The 12,907-nt window shown below is 42.1% G+C and overlaps 1 protein-coding gene across 3 annotated transcripts in view; it reads right to left on the bottom strand.

The window, feature by feature from the left end:
* Positions 1-1,382: 1,382 nt before the first annotated feature.
* The window catches only part of COPZ1 (COPI coat complex subunit zeta 1), a 156,286-nt gene continuing 144,761 nt past the window's right edge, over positions 1,383-12,907 (bottom strand). For all 3 annotated transcript variants that reach the window (XM_069231012.1, XM_069231013.1, XM_069231011.1), the window contains 4 exons: positions 7,143-7,220; positions 6,135-6,186; positions 5,021-5,059; positions 1,383-2,898 (listed from right to left, as the gene is read on the bottom strand). In XM_069231012.1, the coding sequence (XP_069087113.1) occupies positions 2,851-2,898; positions 5,021-5,059; positions 6,135-6,186; positions 7,143-7,220 (217 nt within the window). In that variant the 3' untranslated portion in view covers positions 1,383-2,850. The remainder of the gene's footprint in view (positions 2,899-5,020; positions 5,060-6,134; positions 6,187-7,142; positions 7,221-12,907) is intronic.

Below are 12,907 nucleotides of genomic sequence, written 5' to 3'. Positions count from 1 at the left end.
ATCACTGATGACGCAGCTAGCTGAATAATAACCTTGCAGAACTGCTACAAATGTGATACACGTTCACTGTCCCCTCCAGATTAACAAAGGTCAGTAACAATCTTCACATATTTTATATTTAGATACCCCCACGTATGCATTTATTATATGTTCATTTATTTCACAAAAATGCACAATAACCTGTCATTAAAATCTGTTTCAGTGCAATGTGATAGTTCAGCCAACTTGAATACATTTTTCAAATGCTAGTTCTAGCATGGCCTGGTAGTTTGATTTTTAGTTACTATTTCTAACTAGTCAAAACAGTTTAATAGAATTTGATATATTGATTTCTTCGTTATTGTTTGTAAACAGTAAATAAAGTTTCACAGAACAGAAGGTGAATTGCTTAAATGGAAGGCATATGGATTAAAAAAAACATTCAACAGTGTTCGGACAGATCATAAGCTGCATTGAAGCGTTAGTCGAGAGGAACTTCGAATAAGGTATTGTAGACGGATGATCGCGCAGACGAGAGCTCTAGCTGTAATAACCTTTTCTTACCGAAGGTTACAGAGAAGGAACATTGATACTTCAGACAGACTTAGCTGCCTGAGGGCAATTCAGCCACTGTGGTGCAGAGACAGTAACTCCCACTATGCACTGTTTGTTTCTTCTTTTTTAAAAAGCATGCAGTTGTGAGCAAGACCTTTTAGGGCACTCCCAGAAAAAGATCAGCTTAGTTAGCCAAGGAGAAGGGAATACTAATGTAGACAAACTCTAAATGTTACCTATACTACAATATTTTCTGTTCTATTGATTTAATTATGCCTCTATCTTCTTTCATAGCAACCACTACTTATATTATATGCATTAAAAAGAGAGTGTTTGATTTTAATAAATTGTAAATATATATTCCTAGAGTTCTTGAGCAGGTCTGCTCTTGCTGAAAAAGGATTTGGGTCCCACTAGCTACACCTGCGGGTCTCAGCTTGAACGTTACCTAAATCTGCACCTTGCTCACCAGGCTGCAGGAGGTTGCAGTCCACTGAGTTCTCAGTCTTATGTTGGTACACTTAGCCTTTTGTTATCAGAATGTATAGGAACTCTCAGGCCGTGTTTCTAAGCAAATTCCAGAACACGTATTGCGAGCAACAGTTTACAAGACACCATCATAACACTAACGGATTTCAGGTTTGAGCCCTTTTCTTAAAGTAATCCTGCAGCCGGGTGCCCTGCTTTTTTGCAAGAAAACTGCCCATGAGGTCCCAAACAAGATAAGTTGTCATAGTAGGGCCGTTAGCTAAATGAAGGCGGCAAATAGTAAGTAGCAATAATGGTATGCAAGACTTTTTACTTGTTTTTATTACAGCAGAACTTCATTCGAGAATAAATTCAGCACACACTGTCAAATACTTATTTATTAGCATCTTTTACATGCAAGTTAAAAAATTACAGCATTAACCTTCCTCCTGTTTCATCAACAGGTCGAGCATAGCAGGCATGTAAATACAGAGCAATTGCTGGAAATACAGTCCTCTGAAAACAAGATTGGATACATGACTGACATTCCTCCTTTCCGCAATGTGCCGGGATGGAGTGAATTCCAAATGCTCACACTCTTCCTTGGATACTTGTACACTTTCGTATGAATAGATAAGACACATACAAAGTAACTTTTTTTAAATATGCACGTTTTCCAATTACAATGGACTCTTGTGTTGGTCTGGGAGTGCTGCTGATAAGATTCCAAATGATGCCTTATGTGCAGTGTTTTAAATCGTACGAAGCCTACTCGTTCCCAATGTGCAACAGGAATGCAGACATAGGTGTTGCTGTGATGTGGTTAATACAGCTGCCACCAGACATTGCTGACTTCAAGTACTAAGATGAACGAGTTGAGCTATTCAGCTAGAATTACTGAAATCAGGCACCCTCGCCAATATAGGATTTTCTGTCCCATTGTCAATACCTTTACTCATCCTATATCTTGAGTGCAATGATCTCTTTTCATTCAATCATTACAGGCCAGACAGTCTTTAAACTTAATAGCTTTTCAGACCAATGCGGAGTCTCTGGTACTAAAGGCTATTGACTCAGAACAACCCAGTGAGAAGGCACTGAACCATTGCATGATAAAGACACAATGCTCTGCTTAAGCGCCTGTTCCCTGATCTGGCTAGACACGGAGGCGGACCGGTGTTGTACACTACTCACAGAGAAGTAAACTCGGGAAAGTGCCCACCTTTCATAGCCCCACTCCTGCTCACTATGACAGAGTAAGAAAAGGTTCCTTAGGGGGCAGGAGACTGAACAAAGTACAGAAGGTAGGTAGCGACTGGAGCTATCTGACATGTTAAACCTCCAAGGCTCAGTTTTGCAAGGAACCCCTATGCCAAGAGTGAGAAGAAACATTAAGAGCTTGACATGTTACAAGCCAGCAAAAGATTGACATGGTTAACCGCAGAGTTCAGGTCATGAAGGAACAAGATGAACCAAGCAGAACGTGCTATAATGAGACTCATAGTTACAGTTGGTCAGGCTCAGCCCAGCTGATTTGTTCTCATTATAACAGCAAAAGGGTCAGTCATTTTTTTGTAAACATAAAAAGTTTAATTATTTCTTGGGGGAAAAAATAACGAATTTGACAACCCAAAAATGCCCTCTTGCAATAGGTTATTATTTGTGACACAAAGGCCTCAAAATTTCAGCAGCCTGTTACCATACATACAATAAGTTGTATGCCTGGTAGTACATAAATAGAGCTTGAAAGACAACACAAAATAAAAGAAACAATCAAAAACAGTGACTGAGGAATGGAATGGTTCTTGGGTACGAGAGATAGATCTTCAGCATGGACACACAGGAACATTACCGGAGCAGGGACCACTTGATCTGCTCCTTTGCCGATTGCAGCACCTGTGGGAATAAACAATGACAGAACAAGACTTTAAGACATCCAAATATTCACTTGAAGCTGAATGTATGTCCAAGCAGGAAATCTGACTTTGGCGACACTGCGAGAGTGACCAAGGTGTTTGTCCTCCTAGCACTTACCTGATCAATAAAAGTTCTGGAAGCAGCAAGTTTGTACACTTTTTATGTTGAACTAGCTAATCATAGGAACATCTTTTGTTTTTTTGTACCCAACTATCCTCTAGTTTGAAGTACTTCTCCCGCAAGTTGCAACCTTATAAATTCTGACTACTGCAATACCATTAGACCACGTAGGAATTATGTAAATTAAAACTGTTATGTTTATAAATCTAGTTTGCAATTTGAGATGTTAGATGTAAACCATTCCAAAGGATAGGTAAGTGCTGCTGTCATCTACTTATGATGTGTATGTGTGTGTGTGTGTGTGTATATATACACTGAATATATATACTGGTGGTCACCAGTAGGTAGTTATAGTTAGGACCTACATAGAAAACGAGTTTTGTGACTTGCCTATATCTTTGACACCGTTTGACAAATCTTCACAAAAGTTTTTTTAAAAAGGTGCCAAGTTGGGCCTTGTTCAGCATGGAACTTTTTGGGATGATCGGTCAAGTAGGGACAGAGAAAAAGGAGGGTAAAAAAAGTGCGTTTCCCATGTAAATCCCCATAGACAGGCCTGCAGCCCGAACAGCTCGACAGAATTACACCAAATTTGGCAAAAAGGTAGATTTTGGTTCGCAGATCGCCCTTTTTTAATTTGGTGCAAATCTGTTTAGTAGTTTGGGATGGCACAGGGAAAAGAAATTTGTATTATCTAGGGCCGCGGATCCAGGGAGATCTCCTGCTGAGATCTGATTGGCTGCCCACACTTCAAACAAGAAGTACTGGCAGCCACTTTGGAACTCTGCTTCAGCAGAGACCCGTAAAAAAAGTAAAAAAAAAAAAAAAAGGTGCAGGGAATACATACCCTAGCCAATTGGTAGCAGCTGCAAGCGTGCACGTGCAATGCTGGCTGTAGGAAACGGCTGGGACCATGGGGGCCTTCGGGTTTTCTCTCCTCCCCCCCCCACCACCACCCCGGTCCCTATAAGTTTTGATAGGTTGATAGGTGCCCTGGGGACCTACAAACATGTGGCTGGGCCCCGGGGTTAAAAACGGCCTAGATAGCAGAGCTCCTCCCTTTTAAAAAAAATAAATAAAAATGGATTTGGCCCCAGGGAGGTGGTGCTCCACAGGGAGGGAGAGGTAGTGGTCCCTAGGGCCCAAGCAGACTACGTAAATAAATATATAATGATGCCCTCTAGGTGCAAAAGTCCTTCAGCCGTGCATGGCATGGGGTTGGGAGTTTAAAGGCCCTGCTGCCAACCATACTACGAACGGCCAAATGGTGTATGGGTTGGTGTAAAGTGGGTTGGCCGCAGGGCTTGGCGAAGGCCAGGCCCTGCGGCCAACCCCCAGGGTTGAGTGGTATGGCTGCAGGTCAGGCCCTGTGACCAATCTCCACCATGAACAGACATAGGCCATGTGTTTCGCAGGGCTGGTGTGGTTAAAAGGGGTTGTCCGCAGGGCCTCACCACAGGCCAGGCGGCCAACCGCCACGCACGGCCAAAGGCCATGCTCGACGGTGGTTTGATTAACATATAGTAACAAAATTACTTTGTTAAAAAAAAAACGTAGAATTTCACTGAAAAAACAAAGATTACAGGGGCCGTGGAGTTACTTTCTGAATGTATTTGCACAAACCATAGAAATTCATCAGTTATAGTTATGGTTTTCTCAAGTAACTACAACCTGTGCCCTAAGGGGACTATAACTCACGCCCTCGACATGCACTGGTAATTACCCCACATATTACATCAGTTATGGCATCTTTTATGACATCATTGATAATATCACCGCAACATGTGCAATAAAATTACTTGTGTCTAATAAATTAAAAGTAAAAAGCCAAGAAAAATCTGTATAAATAGCACTCTGAGGAATATGTAATAAAAACAAAAATTAAGGATTTTGTCTCTGATCAACATGTGTACAGACTTGATAGGCAATTAGAACGCTGGTATTTTAAGTGTTTATTTCAGAAAAAAATAGTGGTACACACCTGGGATACAGTTTGCTCTGTGAGAGGGACATCTTCTCCCTAAACGCAAACAAGAACAAGATTAATAAACAAACAACGAGAGCTCCTTGAAAAGTCTAGCTGTAACATGACCATCCACTTTATATCTGAACATCGTATATACATTTCAGACAGTGTAGATGTTACGCAGGGCATTCTATCTTCAGACCACATTGTGCTTTACAGTCAAGTTACACAGAACAGTACTTCCCATTGACATATAGACATAAGGCAAATTCGGCACATACTGTCCGCAGACCATGCTCTACAGACTGGATAAACAAGGTAAAGCAACAACCCTCAAATGCCAACGTGGTTTTCAGACAGGTAATAAATATTACACCAGATCATTAGAGAAATGCCCTGCGGTTCTGGAAGACTTAGAGCCTCATTCCAAGTTTGGCGGAGGGGATTTCTTCATCACAAAGGTGGCAGATATCCTGTCTGTGGTATTACAAGTTCCATTATATCCTATGGAAATTGTAATACCACAGACGGGATATTCGTCATGTTTGTAATGGAGTAATCCCTTCGCCAAACTCGTAATGAGACCCTTAGTCTACGCTGCAGTTTTATATGCAAAGTATTTTTTTATAACTTGAAATCACCAATTACTCTCCGCTAGGCTCATCTAGGAGGATGGCACAGAATCGTATGTCTTGCTGGAACGGGGCATGACAAATGAATGCAGTGAATATGAGCAATGCATGTGGAGCAAACAACGTTTAGGTTTTCTTACAAGAGAAAGAAGACCAGGTTAGATACAGGTTGTAGGCACACAAACTAATCCAAGACAAAAAGTACAATACCTTGAAATCATGTTTTGAACCTAAGTTAAACATGTTGTATTACTACTAAAAAGAATAAAAACTCTAAAATATCTAGAGAGATAACACATGAGACCTCTTAAGCCAGAAGAAACATTTCCTGAATTGTCTGCTTAACAGACACCAGACAAGTTATCTTAGTCTGTGGATCAATTAAAATAGCAATTAAAATGCAACCTAGCTACTGAAACCAGTCAAAGGTGCACATCGAGGTACTGCAATGGTACTTTCTCTCTAGGAACCCAAGTTATGCTATTAGTATGACTTACCCTGAGGGCAACTCGGTGGACCACTTGCTGTGGGTCACTTTCCAGGATGACCCTGTAAAGGTAAGGTGACACGTTTCTAGCAGGAGAAAGTAAAGTCTAAAAAAAAACCTGACGAGCAGTTTTACGTTTTAAGCAATCCCACATGCTATAAAAACATCTAATAAATTGAACTCATAAATCATTAAAAATATAAGACTCAAACTAGTATATTAAATAAACTCTTTAATGACTAGGTTGTCTCCCCCACTCACCCTTTTTCATGTTGTCATAAGTTTCATTTGTATTACCCTTTCAAAATCAACTGCCTAATCCAATGTGTTAGACAACCTTTTATGCAAAAAGTTCCCGGAGTGTAACCTACACAAAAATCAAAATGTGCAAGAAAATATAGACATTACATGCCTATTGCTGCTCCTCCTACAATTTCATACATCACAAAACTCAAAACCCACTGATGCTGGTCTTTCGGATTTGCAATGCATTACGGTTTTCCTGCTCCAGTACTGGCACGGAACAGTTCCTACCATGCTGCAACTCAAAGCTGCTGTCTTCAAGTGGTCTCTCTAAAAGGGAGCACATTTAGTCTGACCACAGCGACTGCCACACCTGAACACAAAGATTGCGCCATTACAGGGATTGTGCTCTCCTTTCTCTTGATGAATCGGTTAGACAACCTTGAACAAAATCGTGCTTGCTCTACTTCATCTATTGAGAAATCGGGCTTAATTTAATTGTTAGATGTTACACCCACGTACCCAGGGTGCGTGTGAGCAGGCATATACTCGCAACCCCTCAATATACAAGTTTTTTTGTTTCAACAACCCGTTTTCTGAAAATGTAAAAAAATATATAAAAAAAACAACAAAAAAAAAACTTTATCAACTCATTCTGAATAAAAGATAAAACGTGATTCTAATTACAACAAATGGAGTTTAATAATACATAAGACCACTATGAATTATCCATGAAAATCAAAAAGTGCAAACGAGATGAATGACCTTAACTCACCCTCCATCGACTATTTCATCTACAGCTAGAAAGAGGCCCTCCATGTTTTCCATCAGTGCACGTTTTTCCACATTTTTTCTGAAACATAAAAAAACGAGTTTACTTGCTTGGATCACAATCACTGGAAAAAAACATGGTTGCATGCGGCTTGTCCTTCTGTATTGGTGGTCCATGGCTACAACTTAGAGATATTTTAACACGGAAAATAAAAGTATATGATGAAGAAATCAAGCTTTAAAACATACTCATGCTTCTAGTTATGTTACAAAGTCAATACATATGTTCAATTTTCATTAACGTGAAACCAAAAACAATGACTGGGGGTATAGGGCAAGTTCCCTTAAAGCTGACAAAGTGAATTGATCAAAGGAGCTAGCTGGCACGACGTCGCACATGGGAAACTAATTGCACTCCTCTGCCCAAACAACAACGCCATATAGAAACACATGTTGGTTTTGCTACCGAAACGGTTAATGTGGGTGCTAAAAACAAGGAACAGCAAAGTCAACAGGCCTCGTCCTTTGGGAGATACTTGTTATTGCAGGGCATATGGTGATCCTGAAGGTTCGATAAAAAGCACAAATCTTTTGTTCATGCTGTTTAAAAAAACAGTGCAATGACGAGGCCGCTGTTGGCAACCACATCATTCTGTACACATGAGCATAAGCAGCACCTACAGAATGTGCATCTACAGAATGATCCAGATGCCATTTTGTATGACTTTTTATTTACCAATCTAAGATGTCAGGAGCTACATAGATCAGCCACCAAAAAAATGTTTTTATGTGAACTAAAGCACTTCTGTGGCAGACTCAGCAATTTCTAAAATGGCCCTCAAAAAGCCCTACAAGTTAAAATACCTACAAGGGGGGCTCGGGTGGGGCGGCAAAGGAGCAGTTGGGTGTAGGAGGTGTGGAAGAAAAGAGAATGGGAGAGGATACATTAAAAATCAATCAGGGGAAGGAGAGACCAGTCTTGGGGGAGAAAGCAACACACAGCAAGTAGCCCACAGAAGCACACTTGGGAGGGGAAATACAAGCACATAGGAGAGCTCAAAATGGAGCACGTTGGGGTGGGTGGGCAGAAGCAAAGCACAAAGAAAAGAGTTCCCCAAAACAGCATGGAAAGGAATCGTCAGCAGATCAAGAGTATGGTAGAGGCTGTGATCCAGGGGAGAGGCAATAAGTATACAGAACAGTGATAGATGGAACGCTTGAATTAAAGCATTCCATCCATCAGTTTCGTATACTAATTGTGTCATCCTAAGGAGGACTGGTATGCCCAGATGTTGGTCCTGTGCACAGTGCCACTAGGAACCAAGCTACACTTGGCTGATGAGCTCATAACTACAGAAAAACAGGTCGTGGACTGCTTGTGTTCCGGTTCAGAGAGAACTTGGCTTGGCGGTTCGGGCTGGGTTGTTCCGACTGGAGAAGGGTCAAGAATGATTTGCATATAGCTGGGTCCAGACTGAGGTGGCATAGTGTGCAGAATAACGATGGGTTAGAAAGAGGCCCCAAGTGATTACCAGTGGCTGAGATTAATTCAAGCACTCCATCTATCACTGTTTTGTATACTAATTGAGAGGTACAGGTGCAAGGAGGACGGAGGAGCAAGGAAATGAGTGACAAATCAAACCACTGGTAAGAAATGGCAGGATTTAAGTCCCTGTAGGATTTTGGTAAGTTCTCTATATATCTTTTGCAAACCTACTGCTTGTGTTGTCTGGTGTGCTGGACCAACAAACTGACAGGATCTGAAGAAATGTTACAAGAACCACAGTAGAGGCTCAACTAGCACATACAGTGCAACATATCACCAGGAGACCTCTTTCCAAGGCAGCTATTAAATGAATGGCTACGTTATATCACCTTTTATCTGAAGTGTTCAAAAGTGAACTTCTTACAGATAAGCCTCTGGTCTCAAAACTTCCCTCTCAATACTAAAATAGATACATTTCAACTCCCCAAGAAGGGGGTGCTAACTAGAATTCCTTTACACCAGCGCCTTCATCACAATACTAGAAAACGTTTTAATCTTAGATTGCTATTCACATACTTGCCAGAATTTGACTAACATTGACCTACTATGTTAATCACAAACACTTTTTTTTATTTTTTATTCAAAGCCTGCTTTCGGAGCAGTTAGAACCAACGCAGTTCTATTCATTTCTACTACACTCAATGCTTTTTTAGAACCTATAAAACAAGTAAGTGGATGGTCCAACTGTCCCTCACATGGCACTTTAAATCATTTTCAGCTCAAAACTGGGCTTACAATAAGGAAATGCAACAATGAAGAGAACGAAGGGGTGCATGTGAAGTTTTGAACGATAGTGACATTGGAAAGAATTAAGATACTTAAAGTTCTTCAACAATGGTATATTTTATAGATTTAGAGACTTTATTTTTTTACATAATCATGGATTTAAGACTGGAAAGGGTTGTTAAGGTACAGGAAATTACACTTCGTTTTCTAGGATCTACATTACACCGTTTCTGCACACTCGGAAGAGCTTCAATTGTCTCAGTTCTCCACTTGTTATTCGTTTTAATTAGATTTTCAACATACTGTATTATTCTAACTACATTTACAGGTAAACAACTCAATTTCCTCCACCACTTTGATATTTTGTGGATTCACATGTTTCTATGAACAAAGTACTGAGCAATGTACTCTGCGAGGTGGGTAAAAAAAAGTTCCATATATTGCTAAACAGGCGTTTCAAGACAGATAAACCTACCTGTACATTTGACTTTGCGTACACATCATTGCAGAGGGGAAATCATTTAAAGACTTACTTATGGCAGTCTTGCTAATCTGACGGCAGTAGGCTTTTCTGGACCACAGCTGTTTGCGACCATGGTCTCTGGAGAAAGAGCTACTAACCGTTGAGGTAGGAATTAGCTGCTTTCATTTTTCAGGGCATTTGGGAGAGGGGGTTGCCATGTAGCAGCGATGTCAAAAATATCTTCATTAGATATGATGAGAAATAGCACACAAGGTTTCACAAAAAGGCATACAATTACTATTTTGGTAGAAGGTTCTAAAATGTTCAAACAGCAGCAGGAAACGGCAAGGGTACAAGTCGATTACAAAAACGTTATAACTGCTAGGATGGGCAATCTGCCACATTTCTTTTACCTTGTGAATTTCAAACAAGATACAAACTTGTTCACCACCAAAACCTCAATTAAAGCAAGTTCCATGTTAGACTTCAAAAGGGTAAAAAACAAAAAAGCGATCCCCCTAAAGAAATGTTCGTGATTGATGAAACAGGGTTACATTTTCCATTCATAGCATGTATTGCAGATGATATACATGCTCCACACAGACTGTAAAGCAGTCCCCCTAGGAAGCAGTGGCTACCTAGCAGATGATGCAGATGCTTGGAAAAATTTCCATAAATCCGCTCAGCCAACTAGAGCTTGTTGGCGTGCAAGCACATTTAAACAATAATGCTCTGTGAAAGTGTCTGGGATCTACAAAGTAGCAGCCCTACATATGTTCAGGACAAGGATATTACCTAGACAGGCTAAAGTGGTCCCTGATCCTTGCAGAGGGCACCGATAGAGTGTCTATTAGCATTAGCACAACATGTTGGTGTACATTTAACTATCCATCTGGAAATGTTATCTTTGGAAGAAGCAGATGTGAGAAAGTAGCCTCTTTCTAGCCTTGTTACCCCCACTTTTGGCCTGTTTGTGAGTATATGTCAGGTGTTTTCACTGTCTCACTGGGATCCTGCTAGCCAGGGCCCAGTGCTCATAGTGAAAAATCCTATGTTTTCAGTATGTTTGTTATGTGTCACTGGGACCCTGCTAGTCAGGACCCCAGTGCTCATAAGTTTGTGACCTATAGGTATGTGTTCCCTGTGTGATGCCTAACTGTCTCACTGAGGCTCTGCTAACCAGAACCTCAGTGGTTATGCTCTCTCTGTACAAATTGTCACTAACAGGCTAGTGACCAATTTTACCAATTTACATTGGCATACTGGAACACCCTTATAATTCCCTAGTATATGGTACTGAGGTACCCAGGGTATTGGGGTTCCAGGAGATCCCTATGGGCTGCAGCATTTCTTTTGCCACCCATAGGGAGCTCTGACAATTCTTACACAGGCCTGCCACTGCAGCCTGAGTGAAATAACGTCCACGTTATTTCACAGCCATTTTACACTGCACTTAAGTAACTTATAAGTCATCTATATGTCTAACCTTTACCTGGTAAAGGTTGGGTGCTAAGTTACTTAGTGTGTGGGCACCCTGGCACTAGCCACATTGTTCAGGGCCAATTCCCCGGACTTTGTGAGTGCGGGGACACCATTACACGCGTGCACTATACATAGGTCACTACCTATGTATAGCTTCACAATGGTAACTCCGAATATGGCCATGTAACATGTCTAAGATCATGGAATTGCCCCACCAATGCCATCCTGGTATTGGGGAGACAATCCCATGATTCCCCGGGTCTCTAGCACAGACCCGGGTACTGCCAAACTGCCTTTCCCGGGGTTTCACTGCAGCTGCTGCTGCCAACCCCTCAGACAGGTTTCTGCCCTCCTGGGGTCCAGCCAGTCTTGGCCCAGGAAGGCAGAACAAAGGACTTCCTCAGAGAGAGGGTGTTACACCCTCTCCCTTTGGAATAAGGTGTCAGGGCTGGGGAGGAGTAGCCTCCCCCAGCCTCTGGAAATGCTTTGATGGGCACAGATGGTGCCCATCTCTGCATTTGCCAGTCTACACCGGTTCAGGTATCCCTCAGCCCTGCTCTGGCGCGAAACTGGACAAAGGAAAGGGGAGTGACCACTCCCCTGACCTGCACCTCTCCTGGGAGGTGCCCAGAGCTCCTCCAGTGTGCTCCAGACCTCTGCCATCTTGGAAACAGAGGTGCTGCTGGCACACTGGACTGCTCTAAGTGGCCAGGGCCAGCAGGTGACGTCAGAGACTCCTTCTGATAGGCTCCTTCAGGTGTTGCTAGCCTATCCTCTCTCCTAGGTAGCCAAACCTCCTTTTCTGGCTATTTAGGGTCTCTGCTTTGGGGAATTCCTTAGATAACGAATGCAAGAGCTCATCAGAGTTCCTCTGCATCTCTCTCTTCACCTTCTGCCAAGGAATCGACTGCTGACCGTGCTGGAAGCCTGCAAAACTGCAACAAAGTAGCAAAGACGACTACTGCGACATTGTATCGCTGATCCTGCCGCCTTCTCGACTGTTTTCCTGGTGGTGCATGCTGTGGGGGTAGTCTGCCTCCTCTCTGCACTAGAAGCTCCGAAGAAATCTCCCGTGGGTCGACGGAATCTTCCCCCTGCAACCGCAGGCACCAAAGAACTGCATCACCGGTCCTCTGGGTCTCCTCTCAGCACGACGAGCGAGGTCCCTTGAACTCAGCAACTCTGTCCAAGTGACTCCCACAGTCTTGTACTGACCAACCATGCATTTTTAAGAGTCCAGCACACAACGATCACTAACGTCCCACTCCCTTACCTGAATCATAGACGTTCTCGGGTCTGTTGGCCGAAGGTTGAATCCAACCCGTACTTGATTAGGGAAATATATTCATCATTTTTAAAACTTTTTGCAGATTACGAGGAACAAGAAGCCTCTGATATTCCTATTATGGCTATCCACAACAAATTGGTGGATTCCCTACAGGGTATCTTCTATAGGGAAATCCCTTCCAAACCGAGATCTGTTGACATCCCTCGTAGGGATTGGTACAATCAGGATTGTGTGCGAGCAAGATCTAATTTAAACGAGGCTGTA

The sequence above is a fragment of the Pleurodeles waltl genome, chromosome 4_2, assembly GCF_031143425.1.
Source record: "Pleurodeles waltl isolate 20211129_DDA chromosome 4_2, aPleWal1.hap1.20221129, whole genome shotgun sequence".
Lineage (NCBI taxonomy): Eukaryota > Metazoa > Chordata > Amphibia > Caudata > Salamandridae > Pleurodeles > Pleurodeles waltl.
Note: the sequence above shows the minus strand (reverse complement) of the source record. Positions and strands in the feature narration are given on the sequence as shown.